At 41.9% G+C, this 23,324-nt stretch overlaps 1 protein-coding gene across 3 annotated transcripts in view; it reads left to right on the forward strand.

The window, feature by feature from the left end:
* The first annotated feature begins 2,215 nt into the window (after positions 1–2,215).
* FOXN3 (forkhead box N3) overlaps positions 2,216–23,324 on the forward strand; it is a 188,668-nt gene continuing 167,559 nt past the window's right edge. For all 3 annotated transcript variants that reach the window (XM_065403643.1, XM_065403644.1, XM_065403645.1), the window contains exons 1-2: positions 2,216–2,325; positions 5,975–6,531. In XM_065403643.1, the coding sequence (XP_065259715.1) occupies positions 5,989–6,531 (543 nt within the window). In that variant the 5' untranslated portion in view covers positions 2,216–2,325; positions 5,975–5,988. The remainder of the gene's footprint in view (positions 2,326–5,974; positions 6,532–23,324) is intronic.

Raw genomic sequence — 23,324 nt, forward strand, 5'->3', positions numbered from 1 at the left:
ACCAGCCTCCTTTTATAAAGTCTTTTGAGATCTGCTGATGAAAAGCATTATATAAAAGCTAGTAGTTTATAGGTGTAGGAATTTGGTGTAAAGAGGCCTGGGTTTTATATCTAGCTTTGCCACTGACTGAAGTGAAGTCACATCACCTTTCTGTGCCTCAGTTTCCCCACTTGTATAATTCTGTTGACCCAGATTTGTGCAATATTTTGAGCTGTACAGATGAGAAATGTATAAAACTCCTAGCTGTTGGGTTTTTACTTTCTTAAGAGACAGTGCTCTTGAACTCATGCAGAATGCAGCTGCACATTTAGAACCTATCTAGACTAACAAAAAAATGGGTGGGTGGGGTTTTTTTGTTTTGTTTTTTAAATTAGCTTAATTCAACTAGTTTAACTCAATTGGTGTTAAGTGGGTTTCTCAACTGAATTGACACCAATCCTGTTGAGATAGCTCAACTGGGTGGGAATGAAGTACCTTTTTTCCTAGTCAAGGCCTTAAAACATGTTTCTCCAAGGAATAAATGGTTTCCCTTCTCCCTGATTGTGTTGATTTCTGGTTTGTTTTCTGTTGCAATTTAAAGCATTTGAGGACAGATCCCCAGGTGGAGCAAACTGTCAGACTCATAGCTCTATTTTTAAATCTATAGAGCTTTAACTGTATTGGGCCCTGGATAATTTAGTAGTTCTCTGTGTGTGGATACATACCTCAGCAGTTGGGATTTGCTAAACTAAATCACTTGAGCTAAGAGCTCCCTGGTATAAATTGTAAGGATGCTGGTGGGGATATCCTATCCTCCACTGTCCTACACCTGTACTATCATTTACCCCTGTGCATAGTGGGTGTAAAAGCACTACCATATCATTTGACGTCCATTTTGCATGAGGCTATGACTACACAAAATGCAAGGGTTAGTGTTTTCAGTGTTGGGTAGTTTGCTTCCCCTGCTTTGTTTTTTCTAACCCTCAATTTGTTGACCTTCAGACTTGTCTGCTCTCCCAGTCTCTTCTGGGCTGAGGGATGGGTACAGCCGGTTGGCACAGCTTTAATTTGGGTGCATTTGGTTGTGTCTTGCTTTTGAATATTGGAGCCTAATAATCTTGTACTGGAGGGGTGCATTCCTATAAATAGAAACATCACTACTACCAGGATATCCCTTGCCAGGGGGAGACCAGTATCCACTGTTAGGGGAGAGTGTGAATAAAGAGGTATCTTTGATTGTCCCCCAAAGGAGCAATACTCGATTGCTGGGACTCTGAAGGAGTGAATTCCAGAGCCCCAAACCAGCTATTTGTCCCTGCTGCTCTCGAGAACAACTTTGAGGCCTGGGGCTGCTGTAACATCCCGATCAACCTTAATTTTTTTTTTTTTTTTAAAGTCTGAGACTTTTTAAATTCTCACCCTCTTGTGAGAAAGCATTTTCATTGGGACGATTACAGTCTCCCTCCTGATGTTTTCAGATCTAACACCGCTCTGCACCGCCGCAGTTTCAGAGCGCAGTGCAAACATTGGCTCAGCAATGTTTCTAATCACACACGCACTAACAACTCGGATAAGGCCGAGTTGGAGACAGGCCCCGAGTAGTTAGAAACTCTGAGATGCCTTTCAGACCATCCAAACTAGGAGCGAGGGAGGGGTGACGGCGAGCCCCCATGAGAGAGGAAATGTCTGTGTAACTCGCAGGAGGGGAGAGAGAGTCTAGGGAAGTGGCGGAGAAGCAACTGAAGGAGCCGGAGGAGGAGGGAAGGCAGCTGGTGAATTTCCTGTGAGCGATCAGAACGTGGAGCAGGGGGGAGCCGGATTTGCTGGGGCAGCTGCCGTGCTGGGGGTGTGGGCGGGCAGGGAGGGTGTTTTCATTTCCCTCCCTCCCGCCTGCAATTGGGATCTCCGTGTGTGCAATGCGAGCGAACACCCTCCCCCACCCCCTTGGCCCTCCCCTCCCTTCCGTGGCTGCTCTGGTGCTGGCCCAGCCCACGTTTTCTCTTTCTCCCTCCCTCCCTCCCTCTGGTCATGTGTCGCCTTTTTTTGTTTGCTTGCAGTGGAAACAATTTATCGCTCTTCTGCTAGCGCCGACCCAAATCGCTGTCCATCAGGAGTAAAGGGGAGGGGGGGAGGGAAGGCTGAAAGTGGGGGGAGGGGGGGGCGGGAAGGTAAAACTGCAGGAGGGTCCCATGCTACTGTATTTCCTCTTGTGCCCTGGGACCCCTTTCCCCTTCTGCACATTGTTGGCTCAGTCTAAAGGAGGAGACGATGCCTTGTTCAATCAGATGAAAGTTTGCATAATAACCATGAAAGGACAGCGGTAAAATCTAACCTCTCTCAAGCCAGGTAAGTTGTTGTTTGTTATTTTTGACGATTGCATAAGGCACTGCATTGGAAGCTCAGTGTGGCGAGAGGGAAATCGCAGATCCTTTTTCTGCAAATTTGATCAGCTCTTTTCATTAATTACAAACGTGCTGATCGGCTTTCGGAATTGTAGATCGTGTCTGTGCTTCTAGTTAAACCAAAGAAGGGAGTAAGTTGATCGAAGAGTTCTGTGTATGCCCTAAATGTGTGTTGTTGTTTTAGTTGCTACCTTGATTTCCTAAGACACTTAACGAACAGAGTTCGCATTGTCTTTAAAGTAAAAAGCCATCGTAGGCAACAGAGTGACTCTCCAGCTCTTAAGTCTTGCTGTCTATTTACCAATTGGTGGGGGGAGACTCTTTTAGCAAAGACCTAATTTACAAAAAAAAATCCATTCGCTGTTTGGCGGTAGAAAGAGATGGTCAGAATAATAGATCAGAACGCTGGGACCATAACTCCTTAGGCTTCTGAGGTATATTGATAAGTTGCTTTTATGGCATGATCCAGTAAGGCCAATAAAAGGTTTATGACATCTCACCAGCATTGAAGGTATGTTTGCTGCAACTGCAAATGGCACAGGCACTGTGTAGGAATAAGAGCAGTTTTCCAGTTTCCTAGCAACACCATTGATTGACTCAAATCCCAGCCAGTCACGGCGTGCCTTTTCCCCTTCAAATGTTTTTGACAAGTACAGGACGAGTGTTGCAATGTGCCTGTTTCAAAGTGCAGCAGAACCAGTCTCTGGCTGCCTTTCATCCTCCTGCTTTATTTTTCCTTTGTCAACTCATTTTTTTTCTTTAAAGATACACATCTGTTCAGGCCTCAACTATATCTTAGTAGTTATTCTGGAGAACGTATTAATAGCGGGTGGGTAGTAACCTTCCCCTCCCCCCGCTTTCTTTTTCCTCTCAACCATTTCTGTTCCTCTGTGACGGGAAACGAAAGAGAGTGTAACTCATACCAAACAGAAAAGTTGGTAAAGGAGTTCACCAGCGAATAACTATTTACATATCTGGTGGAGCGACCTCATTGGCAGCAGATTAAAAAATGTTTGCTTAACTGCAGACTCTCATGTGATCAGGCATTTCTTTGTCTAAATATGGAGAGAGAAAAAAATGCAATTTGGCATACAGTTACAGTCAAATACTGGAAAACTCAGTTGTGGTTTTTGAAAAAAAAATGTTGCAAACCAAAGTTTAGGGGACAGCAAGCCAATATATCATGTATACGATGGCATTGTTTTTTCTTTAGTGTGCTTGAGGGCCTAAATTGCAAGGTGCTGAGCATCTTCAACTCCTGCTGAACTCCAATTGGATTTGAGAATTCTGAGAACCTGGCAAGGGCAATGACCTTACTTAGTTGCAAAGGTGAAAGAATCAGACTGACTTGAAACTTATTGTCTCTTTGCCTTCCTCATATGAATTCACTTATGGAAAAGTGTTCTGTAGTTTGATAACTTCTGTAATTTTTTGGGGGGGGCTTTCTATGGACTTTAGTCAGACTATTTCCCTGCTATTTAGTCAGACTATTTCCCGTAGTTCTATTAATAATAATAATAATAATAATAAAAAACCTGTAGGAAAGTTACCACTAATCTAGGACATTTTTTCATAAATGTGAAAAAAAAAATTAAGTTACTCTAAAGAAAGTTTTTTTTGGTGGTTCCTGCAATCTTTTTTAAAAAAATCAGTGACTGAATATAGCAACTAGTGTGTAAGTCCTTAGTCTTTAAGCAGAAGTCACCATTGAAATCAGTGAGGAGTTCTGTCTAAAAATGGATGGCATGATATGGCCCTTTGGGAGGATACTGGCAAATAAGCAAATTAGACAGAAAGAGAGCAGCATGTTGTCATAGCAACAGTGCAATTAAATTACTTTACTGTCAGCCATGATATAATTTTCCTGTTTAGGAGCTCATGGGGCATAACTTCTATTAGGAGCAAAAGTTGAGTTTGCATCATAGGCGAGCAGTGCACAGTGCCCTGATTTTGGAGTAAACTGTAAAACTCGTATTTATATTCCAGACATTCAGATTCTCTTTAGAAATCTAGGAAGTAGTGTCTATGTAGGCTCAGCCTCTCTGTCCACAGGTCTATATCAATATATTTTCCTCCTCCAGATAGCTTCTGTCTCAGACTAATTACTTTTGTTCTGCTTTTTGTAGTGGTTTTACTGTATATTAACTTATTTCTATGTGTGGTAGTGCCAGATAGCGTTTTTTTTTTTTTTAATTTATCTTTGCATAAGCATGTTCTCTTTATCACTACTGTGAAAAGAATTGCAGTAGGGGCACTCTTTCCCCTCTTTTATATCCCATGAATTCTGTCCTTCATTCGTCCCCTTCCCCAGAATGTTGGCCTTGGCTTCCCCCACCTTATCCCCTTCAGCCCTTTTCTGTAGGTAAGGTGTTTCAGCCCCTGTGTAATTCTGTCTGCCAATTGCTATAATTTCTCCTTTACTACTACAGCGAGTCTGTGATTCTATGACCAGTATGCCAAATGTGTTTTTGCTAGACAGAGGAATTATAGTGCTTAATATAGTCTACAATATATTCTACACTTTTGTTTCCATGCAGGCATCCTTTTCCTCTTGTTAAGTACTTGTGCAGAAAGCTCAATAAGTTAGCGGTGGGTGTAAAATTCTATCTTTTTTTAATCCGCTTAGTGTTTTGTTGTTTATGAAAACTGAAGGCACATTTCTCCCCTTGCAATGCCCCCCACCCCTCTTTTTTGTTTTGTTTTACTCCCACCTGTTTCTGTTGAATCACTCAGATTATTTATCTGGAAAAGCTTCTGATCTCTCCAAGTCCTTCTGAATATTATTGATCTCTCACTCCCTCTTAGCCCCCTAATGCAGTATTCTCCGCAAATGTTGTCACCATACTTCTTCTAGGTCACTTTTATAATTCTTAACATTTCCCATGGATTCTCATTTATGCCACATTTCAATTAAGTTTCAATGTATGTTCAAACCCCCTTTGTTTACATGTACTTTGATGTGTCCTGTTTTTCTAGCACATGCCTCTGTATTTCTTGGCCCAATCCCAAATTGCAGGATCCCCTTCATGTCTGTTTTAAAAGTACTGCTCCTAGTTTTGAGCTCGATCATAATTGTGCTATAGTTAAATTTGACGTTTGCTTGCTTGTGCCCTCAGCCAGAGGAGGCAGAGTGACTTTAATCACAATGCTGTTGTGTTGTCTTCAAACAGCTGAACTTAATCTGAAGCAACTGGCCTTATGCACCCTGTTTTTTTTTTTTTTTTTTTTTTTTAAGTTTATGTACTTATTAAAAGCAGTATGAGTGGAGTATTCTATGATTTGATACATGTATTCATCATTAAAGGGATGTGTGTTTTGGATTTCCTGTATGGAGTTTTGAGTACATGCAGAATTGAGGCATATCAGGATTATCGTATTATCCTATGGACTGAAATTTCATTCCTTTTCCTGACTGTAAATTATTTTACGTAAGTCTTGGATGTGTGTTTATGTGATCCTGTCATTTTTAATGTAGAACATAAAAGGCCAAATTATTGACTGGGGAAAAGCTGTCAAAATGTTATGTTATAGCTGTTTTACCAGCTAACTTTCTTTCTTTTTCCCCCCTCCCTGCTTTGGATTTACTCTACTAGGAGCTTCTGTCTAAATGGGTCCAGTCATGCCTCCCAGTAAGAAGCCAGAGGGCTCAGGAATTAGTGTTTCCAGCGGACTGAGTCAGTGTTATCAAGATAGCGATTTATCAAAGGCACTTCATGAGGACGAGGACCTAGATTTCTCTTTGCCTGCCATCAGATTAGATAAAGGTGCCGTGGAGGATGAAGAACTAACTAACTTGAACTGGTTACATGAGAGCAAGAATTTGCTGAAAAGCTTTGGAGACTCAGTTTTAAGAAGTGTTAGCCCAGTTCAGGACATTGATGATGACACGCCTCCTTCTCCTGCTCAGTCGGACATGCCCTATGATGCCAAGCAGAACCCCAATTGCAAACCTCCTTATTCCTTTAGCTGCCTCATATTTATGGCCATTGAGGACTCGCCAACCAAACGCCTGCCTGTAAAGGATATATACAACTGGATCCTAGAACACTTTCCCTATTTTGCTAATGCTCCCACTGGATGGAAAAATTCTGTGAGACATAATCTGTCGTTGAATAAGTGTTTTAAGAAGGTGGACAAAGACAGAAGTCAGGTAAGATTCCAGCTATTCAGACATACCTGTTCGTAATGAAATTCATCTGCTCATCTTAAAATGTATTCATTATAGTCAAATGCAGTTTACATGACTATCTCTGGTAATTTCAGTTCATTACATTCACAAAGCCAGCATTGCTCTAGGATGGTTCGTTCTGACTTTATTAAATTCATTGTCTAGACATCTGTAAGAAAGGACTCTTGGGTTTTTTTTTTATTTTTCCAGCTGGTGTCTTCATGCATAGTGGTTAAATATTGTTTTTAGTTATCATGCTGTGCTAATGGTTTCCAGCTATACAAGACGCATGTACTCATACTATAAATAGTGTGCAGTGCTGTTCTTGGCTTATACAAATGTGTAGTGAGAGGGGATGCCATGTGTAAGATTCCATCCCCTTTCCCTTCTCTGAGTTGCAATTTGAAGAAACTTTGTCACTTGTAAAAATTCAGAAGAAGTTCAGAGTTCTGGTAGGGAGCCATCTTCCTGTGCACTTAATCTCCTCTGAGAGGACATAAGTGTGGCAGCGGCCAAGGATAAAGTTGGTGACACAGGTGTTTGGGTCCCATCCTGTGACCACCGGAAGTTAAATTATGCTCTTTTATGTCCATGCAGCCTCCTTGACTTCAGTGAGGTGGCATGGGTATGAGAAGCAGATTCCCAGATCTTCACTATTGCTGTGTTTCTTGGTTTCACTGTTCGAATTTATTTAGTTGCATCTGAAGAAACAGGCTGTGAATGAGAGGAAGGGAAAATGAACAGTGTGTTGGGAGCATTACTATTTCCTGCAAAACTTTTAATTGCATACATCTGTCCATTAAGGGCAACAGTTGTCCAATTCCAAATGGCTACAGCCTCTTAAAGCAATAGGACTCATGAACCCTCAGCAGAGGAACTGCCATGGGAATTGGCAGGCTGCTATTTCTCCAATTTGCTCTCTAATTCTAACAGGTTGGTGAAATAAATGGCAGGTGAAATTACACAAATTTATAGAAAATATCTATATAGTGGACACACTCTTCGGTTTGAAAAATACCGATTTATTCAGCTTTGTATTTTTAATTTGGTTTAGCAGTTGCTCTGATTGCAACATATTTTGGCTGTTCCAAAGCTAGATTAGGTGAGATCTGACCCTGAATTCTGTGAAAATGAAACTGAAGCTGATGTAACTCTGAGGTGGAATAAATAACGTTCCAGAGAATGCATAGGTAGGCACTAACAACTTTTTGATTAGATTTCCAAACTTTATTTGTGTGGGTGTTGTTGTTTTTTTTAAACTGAATCGTTACTTTTTAAACTGTGGATTCCTAGAATCCACCCTTTCAGCTAGTTTGGTCTCTGATGTGTTAATGCCACATTTTGATAAATTAGTTGTTGCTGTACATGAGCATGCATGAGATTAAAACTGGCCCTTAATTCATGAATTGGAGCTCATTTCACTTGATAAACTAGAGTCCTAACTTCCTATTTGGAAGTGAAAACGTAAGGCAGGGAAAATGCCATACCATTCCTTATCGTGGCCTGTAAATCACACTCCTGACCACAACAAGCTAACAAAATAGACTTAATAAAACAAAAAAATCTTGGAACAAGCTAGATGTGTGTTTAGCATTCCCATTTTCTTTTTGTTACACCCGTTTTCTTCTTTTTCAAAGTTGCCTATCTAGATTGCAGGTTCCCTGCTATGTGTGTATGTCAAGCGTCCAACAGTCTTTTGGGACCATAAGTAATACCACAAAGTGATTTCCTCTATAGGAAAATAGAGAAACTGGGGTTCCTCTTGCACTATGCATGACTCTGGAAAATTGATCGCCTACAATTGGTGCTCATGATCACAGTGGTGGTACCATGTCAGCTGTTAAGGTGATGAGTATTTTAGAAATCCCAACTAAAATAAATAGGAGACTAGGTTCTGATCTCTTCTTGAGAAAATGAGCTGTCAAAAATGTACATATATATGTCTATCTGCTTCCCAGTTCCTCATAACACTCACTTCTCCTGATGGTAACCAGCAGTAATATCGGTGAGATCTCCATTGTCCATTTAAAATGTACATTGAATTAGGTCACTTAAATACCTCCTGCGTTTCTCCCCTCTTCCTTAGGGCAAGAGTGCTGGCATTTTGAGACCTGCACGCATGGCACTCACTAGTTGCAACTGCTGATTCCGTTGCTTTGGCATCTAACTGTAGACTTGGGGGCTTTACCTGTTGCGCGTGTCTTACAGCAGGTAACTGGATAACTTGTAAAAGACCCATTCAAAAGGCAGAGTGTAAATACAGACTGAATCTTTGTTTTAGGATCACAAAACTCCCATTAATAGTATTATTGTTCAAGACAATACTTTAAGTTTGCAGTGAAACACTGTGTACAAGTAGCTGGGTTTGTGTGTGTATTTTACTTATTGCTTTTGTGTGGAAAAGTAGTTTAGCAAATGGCACACCCTGAAATGTTAACGAGGCAGGTTCCAAAATGTGCCCAGTGTATTCAGTTTTTGTTTTGTTTTGTTTTGTTTTTATCAGTTTTTGGAATTGCAGGCATTTGCTAATTGTTGCGCGTTGATACATTGTGGGAAGCTAGATGATTTCTCTTTCATGGCCATGCTTTCCACTGCTTAAATGTATATGCTATATCAATATTTGTTTTTCTGAAAAAATACTGGTGAACAGTTAATTCTCCCTTGAATCCTTTCAGAATATTAGTTTGCTAACTCTTAGCCAGCCCAGTTTATATTCATGTGGCAGTCATTTGTGGCGTTGCAGGCAAGGACAAACAAAGTAAAAAGGCATTTTCCTTTTTTGTGCTGCATGCTCAGGGCTGACTGAAAACAGACTGTTCTGTATTTGTGGTGACTGTAAAGGCTATAACCATTGTCTTGTGTCTAATTTAAGGTTAGGTTTTTTTAGCTGTCATGTTATTTAATATAGTGCCATTGGAATAAATGTTCTGCAGGCAAGTAGAAAAGACAAGATCTGTGCTGAGGCAGGTGTGATCTAGGTCCACAACAAAAGAGATGTGGGTAGAGTGTATAGAAGTGGGAGGGTGGAAGGCAAGACAACAGTAAACAATAAGAATGGAAAACACGTACGTGTATGATTTTTTTATTTTACTCTCTTCCTTCCTCCTACACCTCCATCACTTCCCATGTCAAGATTACTAGGTCAGACCTTTATAACTTGCACATCCTCAGCAATGTTCCCTCTAATTTTTTACATCCATGTGTGGAATGAATTTTGTTATGTGCACCAATATGGAGGTCATGTGTGGCAGGGGTGGGGTTGAGGGGTTCAGAGTGTGGGAGGGGGCTCAGGGCTGGGGCAGAGGGTTTGGGCATGGGGGGTGAGGACTCTGGCTGGGAATGTGGGCTCTGAGGTGGGGCAGGAATGAAGAGTTTGGGATTCAGGCTGCCCTGGGGCTGCGGCGGGGAGAGAGGACTCCTCCCCAGCCTTCTCTTCCCGCAGCAGCCCGGGGCTGGGAGAGAGGTGCCTCTTTTCCCCCCTGCTGTGCGGCTACGCAGCTTAGAGGGAACTTAGATCCTCAGGCTGCTAGATTTGGGCTGGGAGCTTCATCTCTTTCCAAGTATAGAGCTCTGTGTTATCTAGACTGAGATGTGACATGAATAGAACTGGTTAAAAATGTATGTTTCTGGTGAATTTCACTAACTTTTTCCTGTTGCTTTGCACGTATGTAGTGGACAATAGGGAGACTTTGCAGCAGCTAATTTACCATGTTTAAGGCACAGGCTGCTTCTGTGATCCCTTTATTGTGGAAGCTTGACCATTTTTTATATGGCACCTTGTGGACTGCAATACCTAGGCACAGTGAGAGGAATTTCAATCTGAACCCTTCAATTTCATGACTCTTGCATTTAGGGCGACCTTCCGTGTACTTAATTGGGCATGGCGTCTTCGTGTGTGTGTATATGTATGTGTGTGTGTATATGTATATATATATATATATATATATATATATATATATATATATATATATATATATATAATATGAGTGAGTGAGTGCTTGACTTTTGTATCCAGGGCTCTGTGCCACAGGAAAAAAGATCTACAAACTGCATCACTGCTTCTTTTTTCAAAGTTCTGATATTGTCACACTGATGTTTCTGAATGGTGGAAAAGAAACTTTGGGTGTTACAGTACAAAGGTTTGTTCAGATATTGCTATTACTGTATAATATCTTTGCACTAGTAATATGACATTGTCTTAACCAATAGACACTTTGTAGATCAATAAGAGCCTGGATTACTAGGTAATTTTTCTAGGATGGTGATTATCTGGGGTGGGCGAAGAGAGAAAACTCTAGTACTTTGTAGTACAAAACCTCTGATTTGAATTTAGCATTTAATAATATAGTAGTCTTCCAGTATATATAAAATATCACATGATCCTAAGTATAGGAGTTCCCTGGCTTTGTTTGTACTACTAAACCTATGAATTCAGTGATTCAGATTAACCTATTGCAAATGTTCAGATTTAAATGCCCTGTAGTGTATGTCCCATTTAGTATAATCCGTTAGCCCATGACTTTTCCGACTTCCCTACCATCTGGTCCTTGGCTATAGAAAGGAATTTTTCTTGTATATGTGTCTCCATAGCAACGAGTTTGCAGTTGATATGGAAAGTAAGCAGTTGCCTTAGCAACGGAGTTACTGATGTGGCAGCTCCTCTGCTTTCATGGAAAGGGCTAAGCTAGTTCAGGCGCATTATGTAGGTTTGCTGTAATTATAGCTGCACCCACTAGCGCTGCTGTAGTTAAGGGTCTGCAACACTTTTTTGTTTGAACCCCTATTTCCCCCCCCCCCTACATTTATGTATTGAGCCTAGGTATTCACCCTTTGCTGAACCATAGCTGACAATATCTTAGCTACAGAGCATGTGGCTCATGTATGCTTTCCAGTTTCCAAAAAACAAGAACTTGCTTGGATCATTACTGTCTTATACGTAGGTGAAGGAAAGGATGTCTATCATATTAGGAGATTTCCCCCCCCCCATCTTCTGTTGTAAATTGATGGGAGTTCCTTTCTAATCAAAGTGACATCTAGCAGCAACCAGTCATAAAACTTTAGTGCCATTCCTCTACTCCCTTCTGCTACCAAGATGGACTTCTACCAGGCTTTTTCTGCTTCCTTGAAGGCTCATCCTAGTAGCAGGGCACCTCTTTGTGACTTTCCTGGATTCTCCGTATTAGAATGGGGAAATACTTGCTGTTTGTGTGTGTGTGTGTGTGTGTGTGTGTGTGTGTGTGTGTGTGTGTGGAGAAGTGATTCTTTAATATACATGGCTTTTCTCTGATCTGTTAATGTCCTGGCCTTTGACAGGTAAAATGCCACTAATAGGGGTAAGACATTAGTTAGAATGGGAGGAAAGGGGCTGTCTCCCAGCAGACAAAACCAAGACCATCAAGCGTTTCCTTTTAGACTGCCACTCGTACTGAGGGAGCTCATATTGGGGCCTGTGGACCAAGATGGGGATAACCTGGCCCATCACCCTGGTGTGATATGATGTTTATTCATTGAGGCTGATTGCTGATAATTGGGTCATGACGATCAGGCCAGGATCCCCCTTCACCTGGAATAGGTTCAGAGCTCTGAGAGTATCCACATACTCATTTGGCCATAAAGTGAACTGCTCCAGAGTTACCCTTGCCTAATGGATTTGCCTCCATTATAGCTGATGGCGAGGTTGCATGGACATGTACACTACCTCTTTATTTCCTGGTTTTCACAAGCTTGAGTTTTGCTGGATTTGACAATCTGGAAGGGCACAATATACCGCAAGACAACCTTAACTCTGTTGACTAATGTCTGGTCTACACTGGTCAGTATAACTGTGTTGCTCAGGGATGTGGCATAGCTACCACCTCTCTGGGAGGTGGAGTACCTACGCTGCTGGAAGAACTCTCCCATCAGCATAGGTAGCATCTTCACTAAGTGCTACAGTAGTGCAGCTGCAGCACTGTGTGTGTAGACAAGCCCTAAGTTTTCAGAGTGGAGAGAGGTAAATAGTGGTGTCCCCCCAGGAGTCTGTACTGGGACAAGTACTGTTCAACATATTCATAAATGATCTGGAAAAAGGGGCAAACAGTGAGGTGGCAAAATTTGCAGATGATACAAAAGTACTCAAGATGGTTAAGTTCAAGCAGACTGCGAAGAGTTACAAAGGGATCTGACAAAACTGGGTGACTGGGCAACAAAATGGCAGATGAAATTAAATGTTGATAAATGCAAACTAATGCACACTGGAAAACATAATCCCAACTATACATATGGGGTCTAAATTAGCTGTTACCACTCAAGAAAGAGATCTTGGAGTCATTGTGGCTAGTTCTCTGAAAATATCCACTCAATGTGCAGCATCAGTCAAAAAAGCTAACTGTTGAAAATCATTAGGAAAGGGATAGATAATAAGACGGAAAATATCACATTGCCTCTATATAAATCCATGATATGCCCACATCTTGAATACTGCATGCAGATCTGGTCACTCCATCTCAAAAAAGATATATTGGACTTGGAAAAGGTAAAGAAAAGGGCAACTAAAATGATTAGGGGTATGGGACAGCTTCCATATGAGGAGAGATTAATAAGACTGGGACTTTTCAGCTTGGAAAAAAGACGATTAAGGGGGGATATGATAGACATCTATAAAATCATGACTGGTGTGGAGAAAGAGTAAATAGCACTTCCTTATTTACTTTCTCATAACACAAGACTTAAAGGTCACCAAATGAAATTAATAGGTAGCAGGTTTATAACAAACAAAAGGAAGTATTTCTTCATACAATGCACAGTCAGCCTGCAGAACTCCTTGCCAGAGGATGTTGTGAAGGCGAAGACACTAACAAGTTTCAAAAGGGAACTAGATAAGTTCATGGAGGGTAGGTCCATCAATGGCGGGGGGGGGGGGGGGGGGAGGAGGAAGGGGCAGGGATGGAGTCCTTAGCCTCTGTTTGTCAGAAACTGTGAATGGGTGACACACAGAATGGATCACTTGATGATTACCTGTTCTGTTCATTCCCTCTGAAGCACCCGGCATTGCCCATTGTCAGAAGACAGAATACTGGGCTAGATGGACAATTTGTCTGACCTAGCATGGCTGTTCTTATGTGGTTTGTTGTTTGTTTTTGTTTTGTTGGTAAACCTCTCACCTAATGAGAGTTTAGTGGAGATGCTGTAGATGCATGTTCCCCATTCTGAGCTATGAAATTCAGGGAGCTCACTGTGATTTGCACCAGAACAGCAAGAGGCTGTTTCCTTCTTCTCACTTTGGGAGCTCATGCAGAAAGGAGTCATGGCAGGGAGGGGGGAGGATTTTGTGGAGAAGTGATTCTTTAATATACTTGGCTTTTCTCTGATCTGTTAATGTCCTGGCCTTTGACAGGTAAAATGCCACTAATAGGGGTAAGACATTAGTTAGAATGGGAGGAAAGGGAGCCTGAATAGACTTAAACCAATCTGCATATGCACATTCACCACCAGTGACACTTTCTGCATTACTTGGGAAAGAATTTTTCATAGGGAGATCATTGGCACTCTGCTGGGATTTATAATAGTCCTTTCTGCCCTATGATTGCCTTGTCTGACCAGAATAACTCAAGCCATAGAATTTTAGCAATTTCTGAATCAAGCCAATAACTTCTGGTTGAGCAAGAGCATACCTTTTAGAGAGATTTTCAGTTTTAATTTTTAAAATATCAATTGATCGAGAATCCATCACATCTCTAGTTAAGTTGTTACAATTGTAATTATGTACTCTGTTGAATTCATGTTAAAAACTAGGCATACATTTTGTTTGTTTGTTTGTTTCATTTTCAAGCCATTGGATCTTGTTATGCTTTAGTCTGCTAGATTAAAGAGTTCTTTACCATCGGAAATCTTCTTCCAGTGTAGGTACTTAGCCTATGATCAAATCACCTCTTAATCTTCTCTAGGATAAACTAAAGAGAGTGAGTTCTTTAGGGCTAATGTACACTGGCAATGCTAAAGCGCTGCCGTGGTTGTCACGGCAGAGCGCCGGGAGAGAGCTCTCCCAGCACTCTTAAAAAAACCACCTCCATGAGGGGCGCAGCTACCAGCGCTGATGCACTGTCTACACAGTGCTGAAACTTGCAGCGCTTAGGGGTGTGTTTTTTCACACCCCTGAGCGAGAAAGTTGCAGTGCTGTAAATTGCCAGTGTAGACAAGCCCTTAGTCTCTTTGCTATCATGTAGTTTTTTTCTAGACCTTAAATAATTTCTGTAGTGCATTTTTTTTAACCCTTTTCAACTTCCTTTTTGAAATGTAATCACCAGAACTGGACACAGTGTTCAAACAATGCTCTGACTGATGCCTTAAGTAATACCAACTCCATGTATAAAATAGGGAGTTAAGAATCTCTTCCACCCCCTCCAATTTGTTGATTTCCAGTGGGGGGGTTATCTAAGGTGGTAGAACACACTTTGTGATACAGGACTGTCTATGTTGTATCTTGTACAGCTCCAGACACATTGTCAGTATGTCACTAATAATAATGAAATGCTACCTCTGTCCATAGAGCTCTCTGAATTCTGTATGCAGGTCAACTGCATCCTGCGGCTCTTTCTTTAAGAGATCCAACAGACATGCCATGGCAGTAACTTTCCAATTCTCTGGGGTTGGGAGCAAGCTGAGAGGAGTTTTGTGAGTTGAAGTTGCTAGACAGGAAAGTGGGAACAAACTGCCCATATTTGTTGTGGTGATAGAAGCTGGCTACTTAGGTGAGGATGGGGAGGTGAGATGCTCTGTTGGCAACTAGACTTTAGGGCTGAGTTAAGGGACAGGAATAGCAGTATAAATGTTTTGAGGCTTTTGTTTACATTAACCAGACTTCTTTTGCCCACTGGAGAATTGTGCCACTGTCTTCACTGGGAGCAGGATTGCACCCTCAGTGGTTCCTAAATGTTTAAACACACGCCTAACTTTAACTGTGAGAAGTTCCATTGACATCAGTGAGGCTACTTGCATGCTTAAAGTTAAGCATATACTTAATTAGTTTGGTGCACTGGGGGCCAATGAGATGTGCACACAACATTTATAAGAACCAGTTTCTGTTGTGTGTTCTCCTTTTTTACTAAGTATCAGAGGGGTAGCCATGTTAGTCTGTATCCACAAAAACAACGAGGAGTCCAGTGGCACCTTAAAGACTAACACAAGGGTTCTCAAACTGGGGGTCAGGACCCCTCAGGGGGTTGTGAGGTTATTATGTGGGGGGTCGCGAGCTGTCAACTTCCACCCCAAAGCCCACTTTGCCTCCAGTACTTATAATGGTGTTAAATATATAAAAAAGTGTTTTTAATTTATAAGGGGTGTCGCACTCAAAGGCTTGCTATGTGAAAGGGGTCACCAGTACAAAAGTTTGAGAATCACTGGACTAACAGATTTGTTTGGGCATAAGATTTTGTGGGTAAAAAAAACCCACTTCTTCAGATGCAACCTTTTTTACTCAGTTTTAAAATATGGCAATAGGTTCCTTTTGTGCAAGGTCTTAATTGATAGCAGAGAAGGCTTTAAGAGGTGCTGTGCTGTTACACTTATAAAAGGATGTTACTGAAGTGGCCTGTGAAATAAGAAGGGTGTCAATAAAATCAATTAACAAGCTTTTCTGTGAAACCTTCTTTATTTTCTCGTTCACCACCTCTTTCTCTCTCTCTCTTACTAATTCCTTGAGAGTTGTAATGAACAAAGTGCAGCTGTATTGTGTTTCAGTTGTAACAAATCTTTGGGGCTAATGCTCTGTTTTGAGCACAGCAGGCTGCACAAGCCATCCGGGTTGTCTGAGGGTTGAAGTATGTGCACAGAAAGACTTTTTAAGTGTCCATTAACAAATACTTAACTATGGTGAATTGCAATGAACTCCCGTAGAAGTATATAAGAGATGCCTTTGAGCACCAAAGCCTCACTACATTGAATACACCACCAATTCTTGATTGAACATTTAAAGATTATCCATGTTCCCTTGTCTCAGAAAACACCTTTCTGTTTTGTGTCCGACACTTGAATTCTTCAATGAAACATCAAGGAGTGCATTTTAATGAGAAAATATTTTATCCCTTGAATTTCTCCAGAAGCTGCCTCTCTCTTATTTTGTAGCCCCAAAAAGGAAACAAACATTATGTGTTGGCTGAAATGGAACAGTACAATTAAACTATTAGGCCTTGATTCCTTGCTGTGAAGATCTTTTGAAAAATGGTTAACAAGATCTGATTATGATTGAATAGACTAGCTGAAAGCTCTCTTCAGCCAGCCTAGAAGTCAGTATTTTATTTTGCTGATGAACTTCAATTTCCTTCCTCCCACTATGTTTTTAGTAGGCAGTGAATTGATATGGTTTAGAGGGTGTAGCATGTACAAATATGGAATATTAATAAATAAGCATTTAATGAATTGTGGAGATGTCTTTCGCTGAGTTTCTAATCCAAGTTTTTCACAGACCTCTGTGATATCTGAAACGTACTAACATTCATGTGTCAATGGACTCATACATGTTACTTCTGTGTATTGTTTTGAATCATAGAATCATAGAATATCAGGGTTGGAAGGGACCTCAGGAGGTCATCTAGTCCAGCCCCCTGCTCAAAGCAGGACCAATTCCCAACTAAATCATCCCAGCCAGGGCTTTGTCAAGCCGGGCCTTAAAAACCTCCAAGGAAGGAGATTCCACCACCTCACTAGGTAACCCATTCCAGTGCTTCACCACCCTCCTAGTGAAATAGTGTTTCCTAATATCCAACCTAGACCTTCCCCACTGCAACTTGAGACCATTGCTCCTTGTTCTGTCATCTGCCACCACTGAGAACAGCCGAGCTCCATCCTCTTTGGAACCCCCCCTCAGGTAGTTGAAATCCCCCCTCATTCTTCTCTTCTGGAGACTAAGCAATCCCAGTTCCCTCAGCCTCTCCTCATAAGTCATGTGCTCCAGACCCCTAATCATTTTTGTTGCCCTCCGCTGGACTCTTTCCAATATTTCCACATCCTTCTTGTAGTTTGGGGCCCAAAACTGGACACAGTACTCCAGATGAGGCCTCACCAATGTCGAATAAAGGGGAATGATCACGTTCCTCGATCTGCTGGCAATGCCCCTACTTATACAGCCCAAAATGCCATTAGCCTTCTTGGCAACAAGAGCACACTGTTGACTCATATCCAGCTTCTCGTCCACTGTGACACCTAGGTCCTTTTCTGCAGAACTGCTACCTAGCCATTCGGTCCCTAGTCTGTCGCAGTGCATAGGATTCTTCCGTCCTAAGTGCAGGACTCTGCACTTGTCCTTGTTGAACCTCATCAGGTTTTTTTTGGCCCAATCCTCTATTTTGTCTAGGTCCCTCTGTATCTGATCCCTACCCTCCAGCGTATCTACCACGCCTCCCAGTTTAGTGTCATCTGCAAACTTGCTGAGAGTGCAGTCCACACCATCCTCCAGATCATTAATAAAGATATTCAACAAAACTGGCCCCAGGACCGACCCTTGGGGCACTCCGCTTGAAACCGGCTGCCAACTAGACATGGAGCCACTGATCACTACCCGTTGAGCCCGACGATCTAGCCAGCTTTCTATCCACCTTACAGTCCATTCATCCAGCCCATACTTCTTTAACTTGGCGGCAAGAATACTGTGGGAGACCGTATCAAAAGCTTTGCTAAAGTCAAGGAATAACACATCCACTGCTTTCCCCTCATCCACAGAGCCAGTTATTTCATCATAGAAGGCAATTAGGTTAGTCAGGCACGACTTCCCCTTGGTGAATCCATGCTGACTGTTCCTGATCACTTTCCTCTCCTCTAAGTGTTTCATAATTGATTCCTTGAGGACCTGCTCCATGATTTTTCCAGGGACTGAGGTGAGGCTGACTGGCCTGTAGTTCCCCGGATCCTCCTTCTTCCCTTTTTTTAAAGATGGGCACTACATTAGCCTTTTTCCAGTCATCCGGGACCTCCCCCGATCGCCATGAGTTTTCAAAGATGATGGCCAATGGCTCCGCAATCAAATCCGCCAACTCCTTTAGCACCCTCGGATGCAGCGCATCCGGCCCCATGGATTTGTGCTCATCCAGTTTTTCTAAATAGTCCCGAACCACTTCTTTCTCCATGGAGGGCTGGTCACCTCCTCCCCATACTGTGCTGCCCAGTCCAGCAGTCTGGGAGCTGACCTTGTTTGTGAAGACAGAGGCAAAAAAATCATTGAGTACATTAGCTTTTTCCACATCCTCTGTCACTAGGTTGCCTCCCTCTTTCAGTAAGGGGCCCACACTTTCCTTGACTTTCTTCTTGTTGCTAACATACCTGAAGAAACCCTTCTTGTTACTCTTAACATCTCCTGCTAGCTGCAACTCCAAGTGCGATTTGGCCTTCCTGATTTCACTCCTGCATGCCTGAGCAATATTTTTATACTCCTCCCTGGTCATTTGTCCAATCTTCCACTTCTTGTAAGCTTCTTTTTTGCATTTAAGGTCAGCAAGGATTTCACTGTTAAGCCAAGCTGGTCGCCTGCCATATTTACTATTCTTTCTACACGTCTGGATGGTTTGTTCCTGCAACCGCAATAAGGATTCTTTAAAATACAGCCAGCTCTCCTGGACCCCTTTGCCCTTCATGTTATTCTCCCAGGGGATCCTGCCCATCTGTTCCCTGAGGGAGTCAAAGTCTGCTTTTCTGAAGTCCAGGGTTCGTATTCTGCTGCTCTCCTTTCTTCCTTGTGTCAGGATCCTGAACTCGACCATCTCATGGTCACTGCCTCCCAGGTTCCCATCCACTTTTGCTTCCCCTACTAATTCTTCCCTGTTTGTGAGCAGCAGGTCAAGAAAAGCTCTGCCCCTAGTTGGTTCCTCCAGCACTTGCACCAGGAAATTGTCCCCTACACTTTCCAAAAACTTCCTCGATTTTTTGTGCACCGCTGTATTGCTCTCCCAGCAGATATCAGGGTGATTAAAGTCTCCCATGAGAACCAGGGCCTGCGATCTAGCAACCATCTTGTATATCATAACTATAAAGGGAAAGGTAACAGCTCTCCTGTGTAGAGTACTATAAAATCCCTCCTGGCCAGAGACTCCACAATCCTTTTACCTGTAAAGGGTTAAGAAGCTCGGGTAACCTGGCTGACACCTGACCCAAAGGACCAATAAGGGGACAAGATACTTTCAAATCTTGGGGGGGGGGGGGGGAGAGAAAGGCTTTTGTTTGTGCTCTTTGTTTTGGTGGTTGTTCGCTCTTGGGACTGAGAGGGACCAGACATCAATCCAGGTTCTCCACATCTTTCTAAACAAATCTCTCCTATTTCAAACTTGTAAGTAAATAGCCAGGCAAGGCGTGTTAGTTTTTATCTTTGTTTTCTCAACTTGTAAATGTACCTTTTACTAGAGTGTTTATCTTTGTTTGCTGTACTTTGAACCTAAGACTAGAGGAGAGTCCTCTGAGCTCTTTAAGTTTGATTACCCTGTAAAGTTATTTTCCATACTGATTTTACAGAGATGATTTTTACCTTTTTCTTTAATTAAAAGCCTTCTTTTTAAGAACCTGATTGATTTTTCCTTGTTTTAGATCCAAGGGGGTTGGATCTGTATTCACCAGGGAATTGGTGAAAGGTTTCTCAAGGTTTCCCAGGGAAGGGAATTTAGCTTTGGGAATGGTGGCAGCGGACCAGATCTAAGCTGGTAGTTAAGCTTAGAAGTCTTCATGCAGGCCCCCACAGTTGTACCCTAAAGTTCAAAGTGGGGATACAGCCTTGACACATCTGCATAATCAAATGTTGTTTAAAACCTTGTTAAAAGCCCCAGATAATGGATCAGGACCGATTTGTGGCTCAGTTTCAAATTTAGTCTTCCCTTTAGTCTGGCCTTCAAACAATCTTGTAACTTCTCCAACCTCATCATCAGAAGTAATCTCCCCACAGATCAGGACACGCCAACTCAAAATGGTACCAGACCCTGCCAGAGCAACAGATGCGAAACCTGCAGACATATCTCCGCTGCTGCAATGATCAACACCCCCCACAACATACCTTTCAAGATCCATGGTTCCTACACATGCCTATCACAACCTATGGTGTACCTCATCCAGTGCACTAGATGCCCCAATAACAGCTATGTGGGTGAAACCAAACAATCACTACACTCTCGAATGAACTCTCACAGGATGTTTTTCTCTTTTATCATTTTCCTGTCACCTGTGGGTGAACACTTTTCACAAAGTGATCGCTCTATATCTGACCTATCAGTCCTCATCCTCAAAGGAAACCTGCACTACACTTTCAAAAGACGAGCCTAGGAGTTTAGGAGCTTAAATTCACAACATTTTGCTAGACACTAAAAATCATGGACTGAACAGAGACACTGGATTTATGGCTTATTACAACAAGCTGTAATCCACTAGTAACCCTCCCCCAGCTGATCTCCCTCCTCAGCCCTTTCCTTTGCTCCCTTTGACTGGAGGGTGTTAATTGGCCACTTCACCATGAATGGTCCCTTGAAATATGTGATGATTACTTATGCTAAACAATCTGTTCCACCTTGTATTTAGCTATGACACTCTGAGGTCTTTTTGTCTACACTACAGATCTATATCGGTAGAACTACATCACTCGGGGTGTGAAAAATCTACAGCCAGGAGCGCTATGTTAGCGGGAGAGCTTCCTCCATCGTCATAGCTACTGCCTTTCGGGGAGGTGGATTAATTACACCGACTGGAGAGTGTAGAGTGTCTTCATTAAAGCGCTACAGTGATGCTGTTGCGGCATTTTAAGTGTAGACTTGCTAGTGTAAGTTATACAGACCTGAAGAAGAGCTCTCTGTAAGCTCGAAAGCTTGCCTCACTCACCAACAGAAGTTGGTAGAATAAAAGATATTACCTCACCCGCCTTTGCTCTCTATGTTGCTCAATAGTGACTTAGCCATTATTAGAAATAGTTGACTTCTTTCCTTTCAAAGTTGGGCAGAACAGTGCTTGATCCGTTCATCATGCAAGTATTGTACCTAAAGAAGTTAATATTGCAAACAGGTGTTGGGACACATTCAGTCCTGATATCAGAGGGGTAGCCATGTTAATCTGTATCCACAAAAACAACAAGGAGTCCGGTGGCACCTTAAAGACTAACAGATTTATTTGGGCATAAGCTTTCGTGGGTAAAAAACCCACTTCTTCAGATGCATGGAGTCATCTGAAGAAGTCGTTTTTTTACCCACGAAAGCTTATGCCCAAATAAATCTGTTAGTCTTTAAGGTGCCACCAGATTCAGTCCTGATATAAGTGAATACAGCCCTGCTGAAGTCCATGTGCCTGGTTATATAGCAGGTTTGAATTTCACTCAGTATACAGAGAGAGAGCTTAAATTTTTTCTTGTCAAGGCTTTTCTTCAGTAAGGATCCCCTCTGATTAATGCATGATTTCTAATACACTATCTAGAACTTTATTCTAAAGCAGTGGTTCTCAGACTTTTGTACTGGTGACCCCTTCCACATACCAAGCCACTGAGTGCGACTCCCTCCCCTTATAAATGAAAAACACTTTTAAATATATTTAACACCATTATAAATGCTGGAGGCAAAGTGGGGTTTGGGGTGTAGGCTGACAGCTCGCGACCCCCCATGTAATAACATTTGCTCCCCAGATACAACCTTTCCCACTCAGTAGCTTGCAAAAAGGGCCCCAACATGAGGTTGTTTTTTGTTTAGATCTGTGTCTGAGAGCTATATTTATTCATTGAATTATTTGGAGGAAAGGTACAGAAATTCATAGATTCCAAAGCCAGAAGAGACCATTGTGATCATGTAGTCTGACCTCCTATATAATATAGGACATAGGACTCCTCCAAAATAATTCCTGAAGTGATGGTATAATGTTCCTTTCCAAGTCATTAATAAACTGTTAAATAGTCTGGAGCCAAGAACCAGTCCCTGCAGGACCCCACTAAAAAAACCATCTGATCAATGATGATTCCCTGTTTACATTTACATTTGGAGATCTATCAGTTAGCCAGCTTTTAACATGGCACACATTAAGTAGATTAATTTCATGTCTTTCTAGTTTTTTAATCAAAATGTTGTGGTACCAAGTCAAACACCATACGGAAGTTTGGTACGTCAACACTATTACCTTTATCAGTCACACTTTTTATCTCATCACAGAATATCAAGTTAGTTTGACAGGATCTATTTTCCATAAACCTATGTTGATTGGCATTAATTGTATTCTTCTCCTGTAATTCTTTATTAATTGAGTCCTGGATCAGCCGCTTCACTGTCTTGCCTGGGATTGAGTGCAGACTGACAGGCCTATAATTATCTGGGTCTTCCAGTTTACCCTTTTTAAAATATTGGCACAATGTTAGTTTTTTTCCAGCCTTCTGGAACTTCCATGGGGTTCCAAGATTTATTGAAAACTTGGATGAAAGTTACTGGGACCTGCTGATTTAAATAGTAGCCACTGTTTAACATCTTCCTGAGATGCTAGTGGAATGGAAAGAGTGTTATCATAATGATATGACTACATCATCTGTTTTCCCCCCCCCCCCCAACTACAGAACAGAAATATTTATTGAAAACTTTGTCTTTTCCTCATTATTATTGATAATTCTACCATTTCCGGCTAGCAATGGACCATTGTTAGTCATCTCCTACAAAGAGGCCTAGCTTCCTGCTTCTTTTGAAACAGTGGTCTTAGTCTTCCTTCAAGTTTATTATGACACAATGATTGGATCTGTCAGAATGTGTAGCTGTGTAAATGCTGATATGGTGTTCATTGCTGTAGTATGTGAGCATCTAACAAAGGTTATT

This window comes from Emys orbicularis, chromosome 4 (genome assembly GCF_028017835.1).
Source record: "Emys orbicularis isolate rEmyOrb1 chromosome 4, rEmyOrb1.hap1, whole genome shotgun sequence".
In the NCBI taxonomy this organism is placed as follows: domain Eukaryota; kingdom Metazoa; phylum Chordata; order Testudines; family Emydidae; genus Emys; species Emys orbicularis.